At 35.6% G+C, this 24,773-nt stretch overlaps 1 protein-coding gene across 3 annotated transcripts in view; it reads left to right on the top strand.

Moving 5' to 3' along the window:
• The window catches only part of Rev1 (REV1 DNA directed polymerase), a 67,279-nt gene that overhangs the window by 4,334 nt on the left and 38,172 nt on the right, over nucleotides 1–24,773 (top strand). For all 3 annotated transcript variants that reach the window (XM_042695372.1, XM_042695373.1, XM_042695371.1), the window contains exons 2-4: nucleotides 10,849–10,912; nucleotides 12,933–13,059; nucleotides 23,843–24,011. In XM_042695372.1, coding sequence (XP_042551306.1) covers nucleotides 10,859–10,912; nucleotides 12,933–13,059; nucleotides 23,843–24,011 — 350 coding nt within the window. In that variant the 5' untranslated portion in view covers nucleotides 10,849–10,858. The remainder of the gene's footprint in view (nucleotides 1–10,848; nucleotides 10,913–12,932; nucleotides 13,060–23,842; nucleotides 24,012–24,773) is intronic.

Raw genomic sequence — 24,773 nt, 5'->3', positions numbered from 1 at the left:
TGAACATCCAGTTGAGGTGTGAGTCTTCTAATATTTAAGAAGGAAGAGATATTTTGTCATATCTTTAGTATGCTCAATTTCTGCCTTTTCTCATTAAAGATTTTCCCAAAATGATATTTGATCTTCAATTAGAACTTATATGTACCTTTACCTTTCTCTCCTTTTCATAGATTATTTTTTTCTTTAGCATTTTCAGAAATAGGAAAGGATTTGATGGAGCTAGTGACTTGGTTAATAATTGATACTTTGAGCTAATGCAACTTGAAATTTTTTTTTACAAGAACTCCATTTATTCAACATAAAGTCTTATTCATATTGCATTATTACAGAAGACACTTTTAATTCTATTCACGTTCAACATCAGAACTCTAAAATAGGAATTTTATTCATTTTCTTTTTTTATTATATTTTTATTGTAAATATACTGTACAGAGGGGCAACAGTTACATGAGTAAGGTAATGAGTACATTTCCGATCAAGTATTGTTACTTCCTCCTTTGTTTTCCTCCTAACTCTGTGAATAATTGATACTTTGAGCTAATGCAACTTGAATTATTTTTAAAAACAGATTCTGCCTGTGGCAGTCTAACAGTAATTTTTACTTAGTCTCCTTGTTCTTAGTAAAATACCTTTAAAAAATTGTTATTATAAAGATGATAGATGTACATATGGGTTACAGTTACATAAATTAGGTAGAGTACATTTCTTTTTGAACACTGTCACCTCTTCCCTTGATCTCTCTGAGTTCCCTCCCCCCTCTCCCCAAGTTCATTTTCAACATAGTGTGTAAAATGCCTTTTTGTTTTATTTCTCAGACTCAACTGACTAATAAGATCCTAACTTTGACTAATAAGATCCTGTATTGGGCCTTACACTTAAGCAATTTGAAAGGCCTGGCCCTGTAGCATTTGTCTCAAATTTAATTCCTAAATCATGAAATATGTACTGTGTAACAGTTTCTTTGCTAGGTAGGATGTCTCATTGAATATTTATGATTATCACATTAAGTAGGCACAGTCATAAAGAAGTGGTTTTATAGAGATGATGGTACTTAATCACATGGGCAAGAAAAGAGCCAAGAATAGGGTTTGGTTTTTTTTTTGGTGGGGAGGACAAACTGCCATTTTATCACATTATGAGTACATATTTCTCTTAACTATTTTTATATGTGAAACACATTTTTAGGTTGATACCCCAAAATAATTTTTTCCTCAATCAAGAAATTAAAAATAAGCCAAAGCATATGTGTTGTGTTACCTCTCTTTTATAAATAGTTTGAATAGGCTTTGAATATAATGGATATGGTACAGAAGATTTAAGGGAAAAAAAATCTTTACATTTGTTGGAGGATAAATTAAAGGTAGCAAGTGTTTAGTATAAGTTATTAATGATACATTTCTGCTGATTAAAATTGAATATTAGTTTCAGGTTTTTGTGTTTTTATTTTTGCCAGTATTAGGGTATGAACTCATTGCCTTTTGCTCATGAATGGTGTTCTAGTGCTTGATGCTTGAGCCATGCTCCTGGCCTGGTCTTTTTTTTTTTGGTGGTTAATTGAACATATATTACAGACTTTTCTTTTTGGCTGAGTCCCCAGATTGCAGCTCCTAAAGTAGCAAGGCTTACAGGCATGAGCCCACTGGTATCTAGCTTTAGTGCCTTGTCTTTACATATATTTTATTGACTTTTGATATCTTGTAAGACTTTTATTTGTAAGCATATTTTAATTATGAATTGTTGATTAAACTCTAGAGATTTAGTGTTGGCCCTATATATTTTACTAGAAGGAATTGAGAACCCTGAGAGTTGTTAAATTGCTAACATGGAAAAATAGGACTTAGAAGCTGTTCTTTCACTCTAAAACCTTTTTTTCCCATAAACAGGGAATTTATAATTTTTATTATTATTATAAAGATGATATACAGAGGGGGTTACAGTTACATAAGTCAAGTAAAGAGTACATTTCTCTTTAGACAATATTACCCCTTCCCTCACTTTCACAATTTTCCTTTCCATTCCCACCCACAAATTGTATAGTTCATTTTCAACATAGTGTCCAGCGAGTACCATTACCCCTCCATTTTACAACAAGACATTTTTATTGAATGTATTTTTTTTTGCGGGGGGGGGGGGGGGGGGGAGTCCGGTAGTGAGGCCTGAACTCTGGGCCTGAGCGCTGTCCCTCAGCTCAAGGCTAGTGCTCTACCACTTGAGCCACAGCACGACTTTCGGCTTTTTTCTTTTTGCTTATGTGGTGCTGAGGAATGGAACCCAGGGCCTCATGCTTGCAAGGCAAGCGCTCTACCACTGAGCCACCTTCCTAGCCCCTATTGAATGTATTAATAAAAATTTTCACTAATTTTTTTTTTTTTTTGGTCCGGTTGTGGGGCCTGAACTCTGGGCCTGAGCACTGTCCCTCAGCTCTTCAGCTCAAGGCTAGTGCCCCACCACTTGAGCTACAGCGCCACTTCCGGCTTTTGTCTTTTTGCTTATGTGGTGCTGAGGAATCGAACCTAGGACCTCAGGCATGCAAGGCAAGCGCTCTACCACTGAGCCAACTTCCCAACCCCTAATTTTTTTTTTTTTAAGAAGCTTTGCCAGAATGTGTGGACAGCCTAAGCCTCAAAGGGCTTCAGTAATACTGTCTCAGAAAGTATACCATGTTTGTTGACTTTCTTTCAGCAAGAAAGTATTGAGTACTTTCAATGTTGCATTTTATGTTTGTAGGTTTAAAAAATTATATGAAAAAATAAATAATAGCACTATCAGTCTTATTCAGTTTCATTCTGTCGTCATCTTACATAAAACCTACAAGATCGATTTCTTACTATTCAATTTCTCAGGATACCAAATAATGAAGACATGCATTAGACGGGGCTCTTAAGAAAGACCATTTCCTGCTACAATAAATTGTCCCCTGTACTACTCAAGGAAAAACCAAACACAGTATCTCAGATTTCAAGAAGACAGAAAATTGAAGCCACCACTGGGTCTGAGCTTGTAACCCTAGCTATGCAGGAGGCTGAGATCTAGAGAATCTCAATTTGAGACTAGCTTGAGTAGAAAAGTCTGTTATACTCCATCTCCAAAGTAGTCACCAAAAAAGCATGGCTGGAGTCATAGTTCGGGTAGTAGAACTTAAATTAAGTAAGCGATATCAGTAAGCACGATGCCCTGAGTTGAAACTCCAGTACCTCGGGGAAAAAAAAAATGGGAACAAGTTTTGTAAAAATGTGATTTAAAAGTTTTTTTTTTTAATCATTGGAAAGTAATGGGAAAAATTCTTGTTCTTTATAACGCAGTTTAAAGTGAGGCTTTTTCATTTGGGCAGGTAGCTGTCTTATCCACAGGATAGTTTGAAAACCCTTTTTAAAAGCCAGTTTGGGATGGGCAAAATGACTAACACCTATAATCTCAGCAAAAAGATTGTGATACCCTAATTCAAAGAACTAGCTAGGCCTGGTGGTACCTTCTATAATCCTGTTCTGGTGTAGATAGGATTGTGTTCTGGGGCTGTTCCTGACAAAAAGTACAAGACTCTACCTGAAAAAGGGCTAAGGTGTGGCTTAAGTATGACTACTTGCCTAATAAGTATAAGGCCCTGATTTAAAATCTAATACTACCAAAAAAAAAAAAAAAAAGGTCACTTTGGCTCCATTGCTTTATATGTGAATTACATGTACAACAAAAAGAGGTTGGCTGTGATTAAGAGTACTTTTAGTATCTTATCTCTAGGTAAACCCAGTATATAAGTGATCAAAAGATTGCTTACTGGCTACATTCATTCTAGATTATGCCTAAAATTCAAGAGGAACTAATTAGCTGAGTGTGATGTCTCATGTCTGTAATTACTGCACTTTAGGAGGCTGAGGCAGAAAATGGATTAAGAGTTCAAGGCTAGTCTACTATACATACATGAGTTCAAGGCCAGCCTGAGTCACTTAGCAGAATCTTGTCAAAAGAGAAAATGAGAAACTTTGAATTTACTTACAAAATAACTATTGTCTAGACACCACCATGATTACATTTGGATTAATGAGAATGGATTTATTGCATTTTTATCTTTTAGGAGTTATATGAGTTACATAGTGGAAATTATGACTTAGTTTTTTTTTTTGTTTTTTTTTTTGGATCCAGTCGTGGGGCCTGGAATCTGGGCCTGGGCGCTGTCCCTCAGCTCTTCAGCTCAAGGCTAGCGCTCTACCACTTGATCCATTGTGCCACTTCCGGCTTTTTTCTTTTTGCTTATGTGGTGCTGAGGAATCGAACCCAGGGCCTCATGCATGCAAGGCAAGCACTCTACCACTGAGCCACTTTCCCAGCCCCCTAATTTTTTTTTGGGGGGGGGATGAGGTATTGCTTGTAACTTGAACTAGACTTGAACTTTTGTCTTTCTGCCTCAGTCCCCTCTCCCCTCCATGTGCTACCATGTCCTGCTCTTTGTTTTTAAAAGCCTTTGATCAAGTTCTTAATTTTACTCTATAGCAAGCAAGTTCTTGTTTCTTGAATACTTGTTGGCTCTTTAACACTGCCTTCACCCCTTTTTTTCAACTTGGACAATCTGGTTTAATTTTAAGCCCTTTTAAAAACTTGGCCTGTTTATACTAGATAATCTTAAATTTTAAAACTATTTTTACAGTTTCCTTACTGTTTTAAACAAAGCTAAAAAACAATTTAAGTTTTGTAATGTGTTTTTACTTGCATTCAGTCTACTCGTTCTCCTTTAGTTCTCATTAGAGTGCTGGGAATAGAAGTCTAGCAGTGTTTCTTATTTTATAGCTGCTGTGTAATTTTGTTACCAGCTGCCTAGAGTTAGGTCAGACATCTGAGGTTGAAAGCACAGTCTACAACATACCTGTTACTTACCTCAGATATCAATCACAAATTTCAGGGCTTCGGCAGCCCTCACTTCTGATTAAGGGACTGCAATTTCTGAAGTTTCCACTACTCCCTGAGGTTTGATAATTTTCTAGAATGGCTCATAGAACTCATGAAAGTGCTTTTTTTGAGATTATAGTTGTTGTTTGTTCTTTGACACTGGGATTTGAACTTAGGGCCTCCTGTTTGCTAGATAAGCCTTCTGCTAGTTAAGCAATGCCTCAGCCTTTTCTTGTTTTATTTATTTTTTGGATAGGGTCTCAAGTTTTGGATTACAGGTATGAATGATAACATTTGGTTATATAGTTTTATTTTAAAGGACATAAGATTATATTCTTGTCAAGTGAAGAGGTCTATCTGGTAAGGCCTGGGAATATTCGAGACATAAAGTTTCCATGACTTCAGAGACATTCATCCTTCAGTTTTAAGTGTCAAGAGTTGTTACTGGAATTTTACATAGGTTTAAGTGGATGTAAGAAGTCAGGCTGGTATCACCTAGCTTAACTCCCTTTCTGATTATAGTCTGATTTCCATCATGGCAGCCAAATCCTGAAAAAAATGAGAACACATACTTACCCAGTTGACAGCTAAAGCTAGCAGTGTGTGTTTAGAAGGTAGAAACCTGGATAATTTTCTTTGTTCCTCCTTAGTGTTTTTCTTCTTTTTTTTTTTTTTTGTAAAAATAAAAAGAACACCTTATCCAAGACTGAATACGGACTGCCATGACAAAGCAGTGTAAAACACAAATCAGCAATGGGAGGATAATTGAGTGTTCCAAGAAAGATCAGACTCATTTAAAGAATAAATTTGTGCCAGTGCTGCTTTGGAAGGGGTTCATTATGTTAGAGAAAGTTTCACTGGACTTTTCTGCCCTGGTTTGCCTCAAATTGCTATCCTTCAGATCACCTACCTCCTGAGTAGCCAGGATATACGTGTAATTAAAAGCCACTTAACAATAGTTTCACTTACATGTTTGTTCATTTGGTTATTTGAGATAGAGCCTCTGGCTTTGTGGCTCAGGCTGGCTTTAGAACTCAAGATCTTGAGTGCTAAAATTGCAAGTATGTATGTTAGTCTAATAGGCTCCTTTTCCATAGCCTTAGCATGCTCTTCTCCCAGGCAAGACTATGTCCATTTGGTATAGGCAATAAATAATTGGCTTCCTATCCCCTTTACTCCTTAATTTGGCACTCCTTTGGAGCAGTTACAACCATATAAGACAACAAGCTCCCTTTTTAGAGTCTGGGCAGCTGCAGACACCTCTGCCACTTGGGCAGCAGCTACAAATCCTAGCCTGCCATGATGAAGCCCCTGGTTCACAGGTCCATACCATAGTCCCCGCCTCCTAGCCCCTCTGGGTTATTTAGGTCACCCCAGACTATAGCCACACTTCTCATATTGTGAGAAGGGGTCTTGCTGGTCCCTTTGCTGGCAATAAACCTTTCTTTATTCTTTGTGCCTGGATGTCGGTGTGGTTTTCTGGCAGGGACTGACAATGTGCACTCAGCTTTCAGTTTCATTTTTTAATAGTCCACAGACTTTTAGAGTTATGAATATGTAACTGATCAATACTGATGCAAACATGTTAAATCTTCTGTATAGTAAGCTTGCCTTATTAGTAGATTCATTGAGGTTTGTGCCAAGTGTTATAAAAATGAATAAATTTTAAAACTTCAGAAATACCTAAATCTCAATTTAAAATTTTTTGTGTACATACAATGCCAGTTTAGTTGCTGGGGAGAATCATCCCTACAGTATCAGTTCTTTTTATTTTTTGGTACTGGAACTTAAAATGTAGTCTTCATGCTTGCCAGACAGGCACTCTTACTGTTACACCACACTCTCAGTGCTTACATTTGCTCGCTATTTTTGAGATAGAGCCTCATTTTCTGTCCAGGCATAATTTACCTATGTTAAGTATCCTGATAGGATAGAAGGTGTGCATCACGGAGCACAGATTCTGTTTTACAGTTCTCACAAACTTTTTCTGCCTAGATTGGCCTTACACTTTGATCCCAACAACTTCAGCCTTCCAAGGACCCAGTACTTACAGGCATGACCCACTAACTACTCTGTTTGCCTTTAACTTACCTCACCTGGTTAGCTGTTATTGCATATTGACAAAGGGAGCTGGACATAGTCCACTAATAGCTAGTGTTGAGGTCATAATCAAAATGCTAGGGATAAATGTACTTTCACACATACTAATTTACCCTTTGTTCTTTTAGGCACTATTTTGGCACTTATAGTTGCACATCTGTTAATGTTGCCGCATAAGGAATATTGATAAGTTATTTTAGATTTAAAATTCTTTATCACTTTCCAAAGGTCTTGGAAATCCAGTCTACAAGAGATTCTCACTCTTTGTATTTAAAAGCCTAGCTAGGCAATTGGATGACTGTATTTAATACAGAGCCCATCTCTTTTTTGTGTGTGTGTCAGTCCTGGACCTTGAACTTGGGACCAGGTTGCTGTCCCCAAGCTTTTGTGCTGATTAGTGCTCTACCATGTGAGCCACAACTCCACCTCCAGCTTTTTGCTGGTTAAATGTCTCATGGACTTTCCTCCCTGGGCTGGCTTCAACCCACGGTGCTCAGAACTCAAGTCTCCTCATTAGCTTGGATTACAGGTTTGAGCCACCAGCGTTTGACCCATTCTTCTTAATGTAGTAAAAATGGCACAAAGTAATTTGAAAAGTTACCTGAAGTACAGGATTGGAAAAAGGCGTTTTTCTGAGGGATTTTTCTGTCAGTTAGTGGTATCCTGATTTTTTTGCCCTCCTTTTATTAGAGAAAATTCTACTTGAAGAATCTCATCACTCTCATAGAACAGTTTTTTTTCTAGACAGGACTGCAGAGGCACTGTCAGAGCTGCTTGCTTTTTTGATGATTCTTACTGGTTAGCAGAAATTTACACCCTTTACATGTCCTCCCATCACAGTTTCTAAGAAAAGGGCCCGTTAGCAAATTACTGATTTTATGCTATATTATCAACCTTCTAAATGTCTTTTAGCTATTTTCATCTGTTGTGTTCTTGCTAAGAAAGTATCACTAGAGGAAGTGGCGCTGTAGCTCAAGTGGTAGAGCGCTCGCCTTGAGTTGAAGAGCTGAGGGACAACGCCCAGGCCCAGAGTTCAAGCCCCACGACCGACAAAAAAACAAAAAAAAAAGAAAGTGTCACTAGGCAATTTTGTTTGTGAACACTTTGCAGGAGTAGAGGTCTATAGTAAGGCTCTTAAATGATTAGCATAGAAATTGTGAATTTTAAAAAAATTTTAAAATGAAAAACAATAACTTGAGGGTAGGGATGGGAGGGAAATCGGGAGAATGTGATGGAAGGGGTTACATTGATCAAAAAGCATTGTGCTCATAACCTGACTTAACAGAATTGTAACCTCTTTGTACAACTACTAAATTTAAGAAAAGGTATATAAGATTAAACATTCCAAATACCTTTTCAGATACTGATATGTTGGGCTATCATATATTTTAAGCATATTTATTTGTATTGTAGCCATGTTTTACATATTATATATACTGACTACCACAAGATAAACGGCAATTTTATATACTCAATGTTTTCATTACAATATTTTGAGTATCCAAAAGGAGATACACATGTGTCAGTAAATTATATACAGTGCATGTCAACTGTAGTGTTGAGAAAGGTACATGTTTGCTTCCCGATGTTTGCATCTTCCCTTTAGCCTTGCAGTTGAGGCTGTCAGGTGGCTCCACTGCATGTCTGGTCTGTGTCGATGTTTCCTAGAATTGTGGAGGTGTGTGTGATGGTGTTTGTTAGCTTTGTGCTCTAGGTCACTTCCTCTCCCTTCCCACTAAAACCTTTTCCTTGAGTAGAGCTACTGTTTCTTTGCTTTATTCCCATTTCTTTCTTTCTTTTTTTTTAAATGAGACATTCAGAATTATTTTTCCTTTAATTTACTTGAAGATAACCATGGCTATTTTTAAATGTATGTTAAATTCATTATCTACAGTCTCTGTAAGTCTGTAATTTTGTTGTTGTTCTGCTGGTTCTCCTTGTGTGATGGATGTATTTGTTTTTGTGCCAGGCATTGTATTTGCAAAATGGATTGTATAGACGTGAAGTTTAGGATATTATTTTCATCCATTATGGATTTACATTTGTTTTTGCCAAGTGCCTTGAAGCTGTAGCAGGATCCCTTTTATTTCAGTAATTGAAATAATGTATGTGAGGATTCAGTTTTGGCAGTTTGATTCAGTTTACTTGCAGTTTGTTCTTATTCCTAGATTCCTAAACCTAAGTATAGAGATCTGTATCCTTGGATGACTCCAGGACTCCTATTATCATTTTCCTAGTGCTGTTTGTCTAAAACAGTGCCTATTCAGCTATCAGTGAGAAAAGCAATTCCATTTTGGGAAAGAAGTGAGATGAAGTAGCTCACTGTCTTAAAAATGATTGTCTTCTGATTCTTGGCCATTAATATTCCATTAGGCCTTCTATGCCTTGGGGCAGTTTTAGAAACACAATGTATTGCCCAGCATTCAAGTTTCTTATCTACCATCATTACATCATCAGTAAAGACTTTTATTACTGGCTTTTAGCAGTAGGAACCTAGAAGGTCTTGTCAGATAAAGTATATGGAATTAGAGTTATTTGAAGTTAGAACCTATATGTTAACATGTCTTTTAGGCTCTTTTAAGAGTGAGAACTTGAAATCTTCAGGGGCTAGAAAAAGGAGCCACTTGGGAAAAAAATGATAAAAATATGTTCATATTTAGGGATTTGGTATTGATACTTGGACACATTATCAAGTGGTATTTGACATTCATATTCCTGTTTATATCAACCTTAACCTGTTTATATCAACCTGTTCACATAGTTTACTTCTTGTTCTTAGAGTACTTTGTTCCTCTAAATCATTTGTATTATCTTGGTTCTACCTAGTCTTCCCTTTAAGAATTATTTACGCAAAATAATTTAAGTTTTTCCAGTGCAAATTCACTTAATAATGAATGTCAACAAAAGAAACCAAACCCCACAATATATCAAGACCAAAAGTATTTGAAAGAAAGTATCTACTAATATATATGGCATGGATAAAGTATCATGTTGAGGGTGTTCAGTAAAAGTTCTCATAAATCATATCAAAGCTAATTTGATTATAATTACATAATACTATATAGCTGTAACCTGTAATAGTAACCATTTAATAGAAACCTATAGTTAAGAGAAAAATAAATGTTACATAAATTTTGTGAAAGGTATGCAATCATGTCCAAATATGCTTCTATTTTGTTTAGAATAATTTCAAGAATCATTTAGTGCCCATTTTGAATTATGAGTTATGTCTTGCAAGCACTATTCTCACTGCCATTGGAGATGAATGATTGATCTTCTTGGTGGTTTTGTACTACTGTTAGTTTAAGAAGAACAGTAGATTTTTTTTACTAATTCGTTATCAATGATCATCTTTATGCATCAGATCCCCCTGTGTTCTATTAGCTTAACTGATTTCTTTTAGGGTGTTTTGTGGAATAGGTGATTATACTGTGTTGATTCTTGATTATGTAGTATGTAGTAACAGAATTTAAGACCGATATTACAGGACAATTAATGAAGGGATGTGTTTTATTAGGTTCTGTTTCAGTAATTAGTGTTATCAAATAAGTGTGGCCATATTGCTGGATTTCTGCTATGTTATGTAAGTAGATGTTAGGATTAATGGTCAGGGATGTATAAAAATTTTTCCAGTTGAAATTGAAATTGAAAGTTAAATTTGTCATGAGACTCGAATGAAGGTATTTTAGGAACAAAAATAACTTGTAAAACAGTCTAAAGAGTGATACATTTTGGGAAAGTATTTGAAATTGCTTCTGGATTTCATTAATTGAACATTTGAGTTTATTTTCTTTTACTTGATACTGGAATAAAGTATCAATTAGGAGTATATTGTATTACAAAGTTGATTTTATTTTTTTCCCAAAACAGAAGCTCCACCATGAGACGAGGTGGATGGAGGAAGCGAGCTGAAAATGATGGCTGGGAAAAATGGGTATGTTTTAAAGAATAAAAGTAGTAGCTGGGCACTGGTAGCTCATGCCTATAATCCTAGCTACTCAGTAGGCTGAGATCTGAGGATCGTGGTTCAAAGCCAGTCCTGGCAGGAAAATCTGTAAGACTCTTATCTCCAATAAATCACTCAGAAAACCGGAAGCACTGTGGTTCAAGTGGTAGAGCTAGTGCTAGCCTTGAGCTGAAGAGCTGAGGGGACAGTGCTCACATCCAGAGTTCAAACCCCACAACCGACAAATAAATAAATAAATAAACAAATAAATATAAAAGTAGTGATACTGAACAAAGTATTTTAATACTTTTTAAAGTTTATAATGTAACTTAAGCTTCAGTTGTAAACCATTTATTTAACAATTCTGTGTTTTCCCAGTCCAGTACATTGAAAACTTCACAGTGTTCATAATAAGTTCTTAGCCCTTAAACTTTACTGTCAGGAGTTGTATCCTGATGAAGTAAATTTGCCTCAACATATAAACTGAGTGTATAGTGATGACTTTTTCTGACATTGATAATAATACCGAGAAATAGGAAGACACATGAATATGTAGTATCAAAGAGTGGGTCAACTGCATTTTCTGTATATAGTAGAACACTGTAGTTACTACTTAACTGTCTATTTCTTAAACAGGAATGATAGCCTTAACTAGGACAATGAATTACATGAGCATATTGCATATGTAACAAACCCTCTGTATTCTGAGATACAGAAGTAAGGTTTGAAAATAACATCCTGAAAATATTTATTAATGGGATTATACCTTTTTATACTCTACATTTTCTGAATTTTTTAAATAATGAACATGTAAGACTTTAAAACAAGTGATTCACATTTTGTAAATAAGTATGTATCTTGGCACTGACATTTCAAAACAAACTTAATTATCCGTGGTTTAGGAAAATTGAGACTGATTTCATAATTGTCAAAGTGTTTAAATGATAGCTTTATATGTTTTTTCGGAAGTTAAAGTTACCTAATGAAAGTTAAACTACTACCAGATAGATTGATTAGCTCCAGAACTTAGCCATTAAATTACTCATTGTATTCTTGTTCCTGTTTATAGAGACTGCTGGTCAGCTGCTTCATTTTAAGCTTCCTGTGTAGGAGAAAGTAGAAGATAGTCTAAAACTCTTAAGCCATTTGCCAAATACTTGATTGATTTAACTCTGAAGTAATTTGCTCAGTTTTGTAGTTAGGAGTGGTGTTTTATGATATTCAGTATTGACTTATCTTTTCTCTTTTTAAAAGAAACACCCTTAAGAGGTAATAAAATGTTTTAAAAAATAGAATTGATAGATAAAAGTCTTAGTGTACTTATTGTCTTGACTTGTAGTTCATGTTTAGGAGGTCATCATTTCATCCTAGCCACTAGCACAAAATAAGATAGTTTGCTTATGTAATTTTTTTAAAATAAGTTTTTTATTGTGAAAAATACTGTACAGAGGAGTTACAGTTACATGAGCAAGGTAATGAGTGCATTTCTTATCCAGCATTGTTGCCTCCTTCTTTGTTTTTTCCCTACCATCCCTTCCCTCCCACCTCCTCAGCTATAAATTGTAATGTTCATTTTTCAAGATAGTGTCTTGTACATCTCATTGTTGCAATGGGTCAACCTGTATCCCTATTTAAACAATTTGTTTTTTCCCTTCCCCTCCCCAAATTATACCAACATCAAATACAGTGAAAACAGAGGTTATATGATGGGGGAGGGACATACAAAGTAACAAAAAAAATCACATGGTACCTTATAAATACATTAGAAACAATAGCAAGAAAGAAAAAAACACTGTGTCCCTATCTTGAGGTTCATTTCACTTAACATCATCTTATCTGACTGTTTGTGCTTGTCCCAGACATATACTAGCTATTGCAAATAAGGGAAACCATGGGACCTATCTTTCTTGGGGCTTGGATTGCTTCACTTAATATTAATGGATGGAATGAAAGTGGAAGTTTTTGTGACTTGTTTACCTTTTTCTCTTTTTTCCCCCCTTGATTCTAGGGTGGATATATGGCTGCCAAGGTCCAGAAATTGGATGAACAGTTTCGATCAGATGCTGCTAAGCAAAAGGATGGGACTTCATCCGAGATTTTTAGTGGAGTTGCCATTTATGTTAATGGATATACAGGTGGAGTACATTTTGCTTATTAGGTACCCTAATTTGGAATATATGTTTTTAGGACTGAGGAATTGTTTTGAACTTCTCTATGTTATATATAGAAATTACTTTAAAATGGTGAAATTAGAACTTTGCTTAGGTACTCTTTCATTCTTTTTTCTTATCCACCCTACCTTTAATTTTTATCAAAGCATATTGTTTATAAATTAAATAAGCTTGGTGTAAGTGGCTCATGCCTGTAATCCTAGCTACTCAGGAGGCTGAGATCAGAGGATTTGGTTCGAAGCCAGCCCAGGCAGACAAATCCAAGAAACTCTTAACTCCAACTTACAAGCAAAAAGCACAAGTGGAAGTATGTCTGAAGTGATAGAGCACCAGAAAGTTAAATGAAATGGGATACTAGTCACTCTTGGCTATAGTTCAAGGTACTTAGAAGGTAGAGATCAGGGGATCACAGTTCCAGACCAGGCTGAGCTAAAGTTCAACAGACCTTATGTCAGCCAGTAGCTGGGCATGGTAGAACACAACTGTCATCTCAGCTACTTGGGAGAATGAAGTTAGAAGAATCAAAGTTCCAGGCCAGTCTGGGCAGAAAAATCAACTGGACTTCATCTGAACAGAAGAAAGCTGGAAATGATGTGGCACAGTCCTATCATTCCAGAGACAGTGGGAAATGGAAAATGAGAGGATCTTGGTCCTGGCCAAAAACAAGACCCTCTCTTAAGAAGTAACCAGAGTGGAAACAGATACTTGGCGCATACCTGTAATTCTAGCTCACATTGGGAGGATTTGAGCATAAAGTTCATGAGATCTCATCTTAACAACAAAAAATGGGTGCAGTGACATGTGCCTGTTAATCCTAGCTATGTGGGAAGCATAAACAGGATGTTGTCCAAGCTGGCCTGGGCAAAAGTTGAGATTACAGTATTTGAAAAATGACAGAATCAAAAAGAGCTGACTATACAGCTCAGTGACATAGAGTTTGCCTAGGAAGGGCAAGGCCCTGAGTTCAAGCCCCAGTACAAAAAAAGAAAAAGAAGAAACCATAACAAGCTGATAGTGGTGATTTTGCCTGCCTATAAGTCTAGCCACTCAGGAGAATCAGAGTGAGTCTGCTAGGGCATACAAATTTGAGACATACTTATCTCCAATTAACGAGCCAACTCAGCAGGAGTGTTTTTCTAGTGGGTACAAAGCTCTTGAGTTGAAACTCGTATACAGAAAAAAATATAGTAAATGAGTTTTAAAATGAAAAAAATAGAAAGCTATACATTTTGATTGAACAACTAACCTGGAGCTCATTGTATGTGAGACTTATGAGCTGCACTTTGGGAGGATCTAATAGGGTCATTTCATTGGGAAATCTCCAACTGTGATTATCTATGACTACTTTTGTGGATAAGTAGGTTGTATGCTTGTGATTTACCAGAGAAGAATGTTTTGCTTTTCTTGCCTGGAGAAAGATATAAATAGCTCTAAACATTTTGGTTGTCAAGGGGGTATGGAAAGGGTTAGAATTCTCACAGTTAAGGGAGTAGAGATTTACTTAATCTCATTGTTTCTTCATCTCCTTCCCTACCAGTGTTGCCTGTGGTCTTTGAGTCTACTATCTGGAAAGGGTTGGGTAATTTATCCTCTGTATGGTAGAGGAAGATAACTGGAAATTGTAATTTACATCTATAGAGTTTCAGCTACAAACTTAACCATATTAAGATTGAAACCACACAAGCTTTGGGAGGTACCCAGTGTATCCATTTTATGAATTTTTGTTGATTTTACTGGCACCAAGTAAACTCTTTGGTTTCCTTGGCCAGCTTAGATTTATTTTTTCCAATCTATAAAGTCAGCACTTGTTTATTGGTTATCAGCTTTTACTCCTAACATTTTTATTTTCTTTGTTTTTCTAATGATGGTTGTAAATATTTGTGTCAATCAGTATCATTTTCTCTTCTTAGCTGGGTGATAGCCTGCTTATCTTTAATTTTTCTATTCACATATAACTTCCCCTTGTTTGTCTTCATACTGATTTAGATAATTTCATGTGCTCCTTTGGGGCTATAACTTACGTATGTCTGTCTACATCCTAGCACTTATTAGACTTTGTGATAGTTACCTATTACTAGATAAAAACAGGAACTACATTGTTTTCAATAGTTGCCACTGCTATATCATCTGATCCTAACCAGTCAGGATGTATTAGCTGAATTAAATATTAGTGAATTAATGTATTTGCCCAGCTCACTGAGGGTAGACCATGTTGGTTGTAATTAAAAGTTTTGTTAGGCAGTATTGACAATAAATTTAATCTTAGAATTTATCTTAGAGTATATGCTGTTAGACACCTATAATGCATGTAGGTATATATTGGCAAATTTAAGGCTCGTAGACTCTCATGTGCTATTAAGAGATTAAAAAATAAACATTGGTTGCTATATTAACTGATTGTGGAGGTCCTTAATTCTTGAGAACACTCTAGTTCACATAAAAGTAAGCAGAGGAGAAAGTCTTTGTGAAAGAGAGAAATCACCTCCTTGGTTGAGAATATGCAATTCCTTTTTGTTTGACTTGTAAGATAGTTTCTATTTGAATTTATTATCCCCTTCAGGATAGTGATAATTGTCTGTTTTTAAATTTTTCTCATTAGTTTTGTGCTACATAGTAACTACAGAATTCTGTTATGCTGAAATTTATAGTGATACACAAATTGTGGTAAGACAAAATTATTGTTTTTAGCAAAAATTTCAGATTTAGTGAATACTTTGTAACTTTATAGAAGAATTAACCACTTCTATGCCATGAGTCAACAAAAGAATAGTACTTTAGGCAGAGCATTAAATCCTAACAGGAAGCTAAGACAAGAGCCTCTTGTGGTCCAGGCCAGTCTGGGCTGCACAGTAGGTAAAAAGAGAAAAAAAAGAACATTTATAGAGTTGCGGTAAGACAAGTGAGGAATTATGTTCTGTTTCGTAGCCAATCTGTTTCCTGCAGATTTTCTTAATTTATTTAGGGCTCCCAAATACTACCACCTATACCTCCTCTTCACAAGCCCTAATCTAGGTAGTTCAATAACTTGAGCTTATAATATCCCTTTCTACCAGCCAATGCTCTTTTCTCTTTTTCTCCTAAATAGGTTAACTTTCCTTATAAAGGGTGATTTTATCTCTCATCCTATTTTTTATTAAACTTAAAAAACTAATTGTATTTATGTAAGTAGATATAAGAAATAATCGACACAGGTGTTGTGAACCTGTTACCATTTTTCCTCAATGGTAACATTTTGTAGAATAGAGGACTATAGGAAATTAACACTGATGCGTCAAGGTACAGGGCATTTCTAATATTTTCATTGCCCCTCATTTTGTTCTCAGCTTTCTTTTAACTCTTGGGCACCACTAGTAATGTTTATTTCTGATTTTGTTATTTCAAAAGTGTTGTATAAATAAGACATACAGTATGTAATGCTTGAGGATTGCTTTTTTTTTTTAACAGCATTTCTTTATCATATCACTACTAGTTTTTTTCCTTCTTAAAGTCAGGTTGTAATTCATAGTATAGATGTGCCACAATTTGTTAATTAAACTTTGCCAATTAGAGAAGATATGGCTTATTTCCTTTTTTGCTATGTGAGTGCACACAGTAGATTACATGGTAATTGCATCTTTAGTTTTTGTATCTGACAAACTTTGCTAAAGAGATTATCATTTTTTTTAATATAATTCCACCAGTGGTCTATCAGTGATCTACTTTGTTTTCATCCTTGTTACATTTAATGTTCTTCATCCATTTTAGTAGGTGTGAAGTAATAGTCCATTGTGGTTTCAGTTGCTCCACTTCTTCACCAGTATTGGTAAGACTAGGTTTTAAATTTTTTTTGATGTACTGTAGTATTTCCCTGTTGTATTTGCATTTATTTCTTGTTTACCATAACCAGTAGCTGAGAGAAACAATTTTAAAACAGGAAAAGAATCATTTTTGGCTCCTGATTTAGAGGTTTAGTTTGTGTTCAACAACATGTTGAACAACATCTTGGAAGGGTATGGTGGAGAAAAGCTGCGCGTAATCTATGGAGAACAGGAAGCCAAAGAGAGAGCTATAAGAAACTGGGCAAAATGTAACTCCTGGGGACATAGCCCTTGTGATCTATTTCTAGCTAGGTCCTAATTCCTAAAGTTTCCAAAACCTCCCAAAATACCCTCACTGTTCATACTTAATTCATACTCAGATTCATACTCAAATTCATACTCAAATTTCAGTGGTTAATAGTGATGAACAGTGTTTAACGTATTATTTGATGAAATAGTTGCTCGTGTTTTTGTTTTGTTATATTTTCTAAGTGGGTTGTTTGAAGCTTTTTGTTTGTTTAATTTTGAGAGCCTTGTTGTTGTTTGGGGCTTGGGTGTTGTCCCTGAGCTTGTTATGCTCAAGGCTAGCACTCTACCAATTAAGCTACAGCTCCACTTCCAGCTTTTTGTAGTTTATTGGAGATAAGAGTCTCATAGATTCTCCTTGTTGGATTGGCTTCAAACTATGATTCTCAGATTTCAGTCTCCTGAGTAGCTAGGATTACAGATGTGAGTCACCAGCACCTGGCTTGTACCCTTGTTTTGTTATGTTTGTCTGGTAAATATTTTCTGTAGATTGTAGCTTGTCCCTCATCTTCTAGGTGTAGGGGTTTTTTTTTGGTAGAGAGAATTTTTACAATTTTAATGAATATAATTTATCCATCTTTTTATGAATATTTTCAAACCTAAAGACTTCTAAGTTCTATATCCCAGAGATCTTCCCTGTATTTTTTTCCTAAAGTTTTTATGGTTTTATGTTTATATTACCCATTTTTGTGATTTTATTTTGTTTCTTAATACCATTTACTATAGACCCCTCTTCCTTTTTTTTTTTTTTTTTTATAACTTTGCCAAAAATCATTTGGACATATTTGAATGAGTCTTGTTTCTAAGTTTTTTTTACTGTGGCCCATTGATGGATATGTCTATTTCTTCACCTGCATTACACTGTCTAAATTACTATTTTATAGTACTTTTTGTTTTTTGTTTTTGCTTAGTTGTGGGGCTTGAACTCTGGGCTTGGGCACTGTCCTGAGCTCTTCAGCTCAAGGTGAGCGCTCTACTGCTTGAGCCACAGAGTCACTTCCGGTTTTTCTAGTGGTTTACTGGAGATAAGAGTCTTATGGACTTTGGACTTTGCTGCCCGGGCTGGCTTTGAACCATGATCCTCAGATCTCAGCCACCTGAGTAGCTAGTATTACAGGCATGAGCCACTGGCGCCTGGCTTCTATAGTACTTTTTGTATGTCAGGAATACTCTTTTCATTACTTCTTTGTCAATATTGGTTTAGCTGTGTTAGGGCTTGTGTCTTTCCATATAAACTTTAGAATAAATGCTAAAATCCTATTCTCTCTCTCCCCACATATATATGTGTATACACATATATAAGCATGTATGTTATACATATATGCAGAGTGTACATATATACATGTGTATACATATATATGTATTATTGTCTTTAAATAGTTATACAAAGGAGTTTCAATTACACATATCAGTTTATGAGCACAATGCTGTATTTTTTTTTTTCTGGTAAACTCAGTCACCTTTGGAGATCCTGAACCTCATTTAAATGGTCCTTACCAAGATGTCAGGGGTAATCTGAAGGTATGATTTTGTAGGTTAGAAAATTGTAGTTTTTGTATTGTAACTTATATAAAAGTAATAAGAAGGATGTATAATGGGGATTATAGGTTGTTAATTGTATTTGCTAACTATTTGACTTGGTCCAGTCGGTTTACATTGATAAGGCTAGTGTATACCACTGTGGAAAATGAAATGACTTAAGATATCTGAAGGCTCTGACACTTGGGTATGACTGTAGGATTTAGAAGATACTTCATCAGGCTAATTCTGTTTTGATTTTCTGTTATTTTTACATCAGGATATTGAGTGAAAACATACTGAGGGATGGGCATCCCATCATCATATTTGTAGGAGAGACTAGAGATTTAAAAAATTTATAATTTGAGTTGAGAGTAGCATCAGCCCTGATGCTCTTTGTTCCTTCCTGCTGGGGGATAAGATGGTAATAATACTACTGATAACATTGTAATACCTTAATAGGTGACATAATCTTACTATCTGCACAAGGTACTTACTTTCCTTAGTTATTTGTAATTTTAGGCTTATTTAATCCCCATAGCAGTCCTTTTGAGTCACATATGTTAACCTCTGGTTTACTTATGCAGAATATGACACTGAGAAATTAAGCAACTTACCTGAGGTTCATACAGTTAACAAGTTGACAGCTAGGATTTGAAACTAGTCAGTTTTGCCTTGTATCTATCCCCTACTAATTTGACTTAAGAATATCTAATTTGTGAATGAACAAGTCTTTTGAGAAAGTATTGTTACTCCTTGTACTTTTTTTAGGTGGGTAAACTTCAGGTAAGAGCCTTTGATACACTGAGATATTAATGAATTCAATAACTATTTACTAAGCTGCTTTGTGTGAGGAACATATAAGGTAAGCATATGCTCCCTGGAGGAACATATGTTCAGGGGAATTTGACAATAAACAAGTAAACAGAGAAAATAATTTCAGCTTTTCAATACTAGGAAGAAATGTGTAGTAGATTGTAGGATGGGGTCCTATGACAAGACAGTGTATCACATAGTGCTTAATGTTACATAGATTTCATGGTTTTGGAACCTGTCTTCCAGACATCTTTTGAGGGTATTGAATGTAAAAAAAAAAATACAAACGTACAGTTATTTATATTCTTTTAACCTTATAAAACTGCAGCTAACATCAAAAAATAAAAAATATCCATGTATGCTTTACTACTAAAGAAATAGACTAGAGAGAAATATATACTATTTGAAAATGTTTTAGAAATCAAAATAAAGGTAGTTGACAACTACTATACATACCAGGCTTTTTAGTGGATAAAAGTGATTCCTGGCTGTGATCTACAGCATACTATTAACAGTTCTGGTTTTATTTGGAAGTCAGAGCTACCAAGTAACATTCTATGCTTGTTTTTCATTTTTTTGTGTGTGTTGTTTTTTGGTCTGGTCCTGGGACCTGAACTCTGGGCCTGGGCGCTGTCCCTCAGCTCTTCAGCTCAAGGCTAGTGCTCTACCACTTGAGCCATAGCGCCACTTCTGAATTTTTTTTTCTGCTTATGTGGTACTGAGGAATCAAACCCAGGGCCTCAGGCATGCAAGGCAAGCGCTCTACCACTGAGCCAACTTCCAGGCCCTGTTTGTTTTTCTTACGATGCAGAGCAGGAACATCATGTCATACACATTATTTGAGAAGAATTCAATATTCTAATTTGTAGTAATAGCAGTTTTCATATCAAGTGCTTCCTATGTGCCAGACTTATTTTATTGCTACAGCTTTACTTATTGAAGAAAGAGGAGCCTAAATGAATTAAGTAATGACCATAATCAGACAATCTGTCTAATACATTAGTTTATGTGAACTTTAACTAAATTGGTGTTCTTGGTCCACTTCACGCTGAAGAATTTGCAAGAACATTAAAACTTGAATTAATTCTCTTCATCTAGTGAAAAGGACAATGAACTTTCTAGGCTTTCCAGTTCCAAATTTCTAAGATGGATTTAAGACTTAGATTTCAAAGAGTAGTAGGTGATAGACAAGTACTTTATGAACATATGCAAAGTTAATGTATTCCTGACACATTTTAATAATTAGAGGACAATTATTTATGTTTGATTGTAATTATTAAATAGAATTAGTTCAGGATAATTATAGATTGACTTTATAAGTTGTTTTTTAGATTTTTTGTTCTCTATTGGATTTGGTATTTCTGTTCATGTATTATCTAGTCTTCAGTAATTTTTATTATTGTGTTTTGATTTTTGTTTTTGAGACAGGATCTTACTATGTAGCACAGACTAGCCTTCCACTGTGATCCTACTGCTGGAATTAGAGGTGTATGCTATTATTCCTGGCTCATTTTTGTGAGATCAGCCATGTTCCTTAATTGTGAGGAAAAAACTAGATTCCTGCTTGTCTAGCTATTTAGTATCCACTATTTTACATTAAATCCTTGTGATACTATAGTTTAGTTTTTGTGATCTTTAACCTCTAAAATCCTTTCATTATGAGCTTTGAATGTATTTTATTCAAAACTGTTATATTTTCAATTTATTTTGTTTCAGTTTCCAATTTAGTGTTTACTGATAGCTTAATGTTAACTCAGTGTTTAAAGCACTGCAAATGGGGGTAGTCTCAATTTTAACTACAAAATTCACACTGAATTTTGGTTATATTTTTATCAGTTCCATTTCAAATTGAGTTCAATAAAATTTTACAAAATTAATTTTACCTTTCTAATGTTTTTAATGAGGCTACCAGAAAAATTTAAATTAAGCATGTGGCTTATGTTGTGATGCACATATTTCTTTTGCATAGCTCTAGTTTTTGTAATCAATAATGTTAAATGAATTCTATACTATAAGATTTACCAAGGGCTGAGAATGTGGCTTAGTGGTAAGAATGCTTGCCTAACATGCATGAAGCCTCCATATAAACAGACAAAGCCAGAAGTGGTGCTGTGGCTCAAGTGGTAGAGTGCTAGCCTTGAACAAAAGAAGCTCAGGGGCAGTGCCCAGGCCCTGAGTTCAAGCCCCAGGACTGGCCAAAAAAAAAAACAAAAAAACCAAGAATTAGACAAACTTCCTATAGGTGGCACAAGGGGTTTCTACTAAAGAGTAAAACCAACGTGATTAGTAGTCTTACTAAAAAATATTTATTTAAACCCTTAGACCTATATTGCTTGGGCTTGAAGAAAATCTATTGTTGAATAATAATGTACAAATAAGGCTCCTGTGGAGGCTTTCTCTCCTGAGTACGATTGTTGAGGGGGGAGGTATGATTTAGAGCACTCATTAGGATGAAAGGTAACAAAAGCATGAAAGTGTTTGAAAAATAATTGGTTTAATGTGATCCTAAAAATGAAGGTCATAACATAACTTCAGTGGATCACATTTTGTTCATGGAAAGTAGAAAGCATGTTGATTTTTTAAAAAAACTTTCACAAGTTTAAGATTGTACCTGTAGTTTTATTTAGAATATGAAACAAACTAGAAAAGAAGTGTTTTTTAGTCTAATTTATTTTGTACTTTTTTGCCCTTGATATAATTTTATACTGATATAATTTTATACTGTCATCCTTACAAACTATTTGATGAATTTCCTAAATATTTTCTTAAATAAAAATTGAAATTAAGGGGGGCTGGGAAGGTGGCTCAGTGGTAGAGTGCTTGCCTTGCATGCCTGAGGCCCTGGATTCCTCAGCACCACATAAGCAAAAAGAAAAAAGCCGGAAGTGGTGCTGTGGCTCAAGTGGTAGAGCGCTATCCTTGAGCTGAAGAGCTGAGGGACAGCGCCCAGGCCCAGAGTTCAGGCCCCACGACTGGACCCCCCCCAAAAAAAATTGAAATTAAGCTTAATTATTAAGAACAGAGTCTACTACTAAGTTTACTTATAAGGTTGAATAATCGCTTATTGTTTTGTTTTGGTACCATGCTTGGAACTTCAACTCAGGATTTGGGTGTTACCCATGAGCTTTTGTGCTCAAGGCTAGTGCTCTGCTCTACTACTTGAGCCACAGTTTCACTTCTGGCTTTTTTGATGGCTAAACTGGGGATAGGAATCTCACAGACTTTCTTGCCTGGGCTGGCTTTGAACAGTGATTCTTAGATCTGAGCCTCCTGAGAAACTAGGATTATTAGCTATGAGCTACCTTATATTATCTTGAAGAAGTTAGTGGATTAAATTGTTTGGAAACTGCATACACATTATTGCTTTTCTTTTTTTTTTAAATAAGCTATATGTGGTAAAATTTTTCTTTTTTTAATTTTATACTACCTTATGTTTCTATTAAACGTACACACATATCATTAAGCATGATACTGTACGTACATATAATACTACATGTGTATACTTAAGTATAATACTATATATATTCACAATACTGTAAATGTATATATAATATACAATATTGTACTTTTTAATCTTTTTTTATGTCTTTTATTGAAAAAATATTGTACAGAGGGGGTTCAGTTAAATGAGTTAAGGTAATAGTACTTTTATCAAGCTCTTTTTTATTTTTTTTTGCAGGTCGTGGGGCTTTAACTTTAGGCCTGGGTGTTGCCCTTCAGTTCTTGTGCTCAATGTTAGCACTCTACCCTTTGAGCCACTACTGCTCTACTTCTTCAAACCTTAATCCTCAGATCTCAGCTTCCTGAGGAGCTAGAATTACAGGCATAAACCACCAGTGTCCAGCTGATTCATTTTATTTTTTTGTGCCTGGGTCTTAAATTTAGGTCTTCTGGTTCTTACTAGTGTTTTTAGCCATGGCTGGCCCTTTACCACTTGCACCAATAATTCCAGTTCCAGCTTTTATGTTTGTTAATTGGAGATAAGTCTTGAGGAAAGGATTTGTCTGCCCTAGCTTTCTTTGAACCTCAATCCTCAGATCTCAGCCTAAGTACTTGAATATAGGCATGAGCTACCATATACCAACTGGTTATTTTGAAGACTTGTTTCTTCTGCTGTCTCTGGCAGCTGGGGAAAAAGGACACATTACTTCAACACTTGGATTTGCCTCCCAGCTTGTTCTATGGCAATGTAGCCAAGGAGAAAGTGATCCAGTGGTGGTTGTTAAATTGGCCTTAAGGGATTTAGGGATTAACCATTTAATAATCTGCTTCCTTGTATGTAAAACCTTACTTTAATATTGGTTTCACAGATCCTTCTGCTGAGGAATTGAGAAAGTTAATGATGTTGCATGGAGGTCAATATCATGTGTATTACTCCAGATCCAAAACAACTCACATTATTGCCACAAATCTTCCTAATGCCAAAATCAAAGAATTGAAGGGGGAGAAAGTAATTCGACCAGAATGGATTGTGGAAAGGTAAGTTTAGATTAAGTTAATAAAATCCTTGAAAATTGGAATATGCATGCAGGATTTTGTTTTGTTTTGTTTTTTTTGCTAGGACTTGGGCTTGAACTCAGAACCTTTTACTCTTTCTCAACTTCCATGCTTTTGGCTGGCACTCTACCACCGAAACTAGTTCTCCAATTAGCATTTTGCTGGTTACTTGGAGATGGAGTCTTGTGGACTTTGTGCCCAAACTGCCTTTGAACCATAATCTTCTCTATAGCCTCCTGAGTAGCTAGGATTATAGGGGTAGGCCACCAGTGCACAGATGGTTTTTGTCTTTCAAAAGAGGCCCTATTTCCTTAAAGGTCCAACATTTCCAGTAACACCAAGCTGATGATCAAGCCTTTAACACAAGGGACTTTTGGGGAACATTCCAGATCCAAACAATAGCATAATACACACTGCCAAGTAGTAAGGAAAATGACTGAAGCAAATAGCCGGAATCAGTATAGGAAGCCGATTACCAAGCATGTAACTGCAACAAATGTTTATAAACCTGTTAGGAGTTGCATTCTGTGTGTACTTAAGAAATACCATTGAACAAAACAAAAGACCCTTCAATACCTGTGGAGCTTACCTTGTTGGAGAGACAGGCAATAACTAAATATGAGTAAACAATATCTCAGGATTTTTTGCTTGTTACTCATATAGGGGTTTGAATTCAGGACTTTGGCCAGTTCCTCATCTGGCTTGCTCACTGGCACTCAACCACATGAGCCACATCTCTGGCCT

This window comes from Dipodomys spectabilis, unplaced genomic scaffold (assembly GCF_019054845.1).
Source record: "Dipodomys spectabilis isolate Male_0828 unplaced genomic scaffold, ASM1905484v1 ptg000187l, whole genome shotgun sequence".
NCBI classification, from domain to species: domain Eukaryota; kingdom Metazoa; phylum Chordata; class Mammalia; order Rodentia; family Heteromyidae; genus Dipodomys; species Dipodomys spectabilis.
The sequence above is the reverse complement of the archived record's forward strand: the minus strand, read 5'-3'. Positions and strand labels throughout refer to the sequence as shown.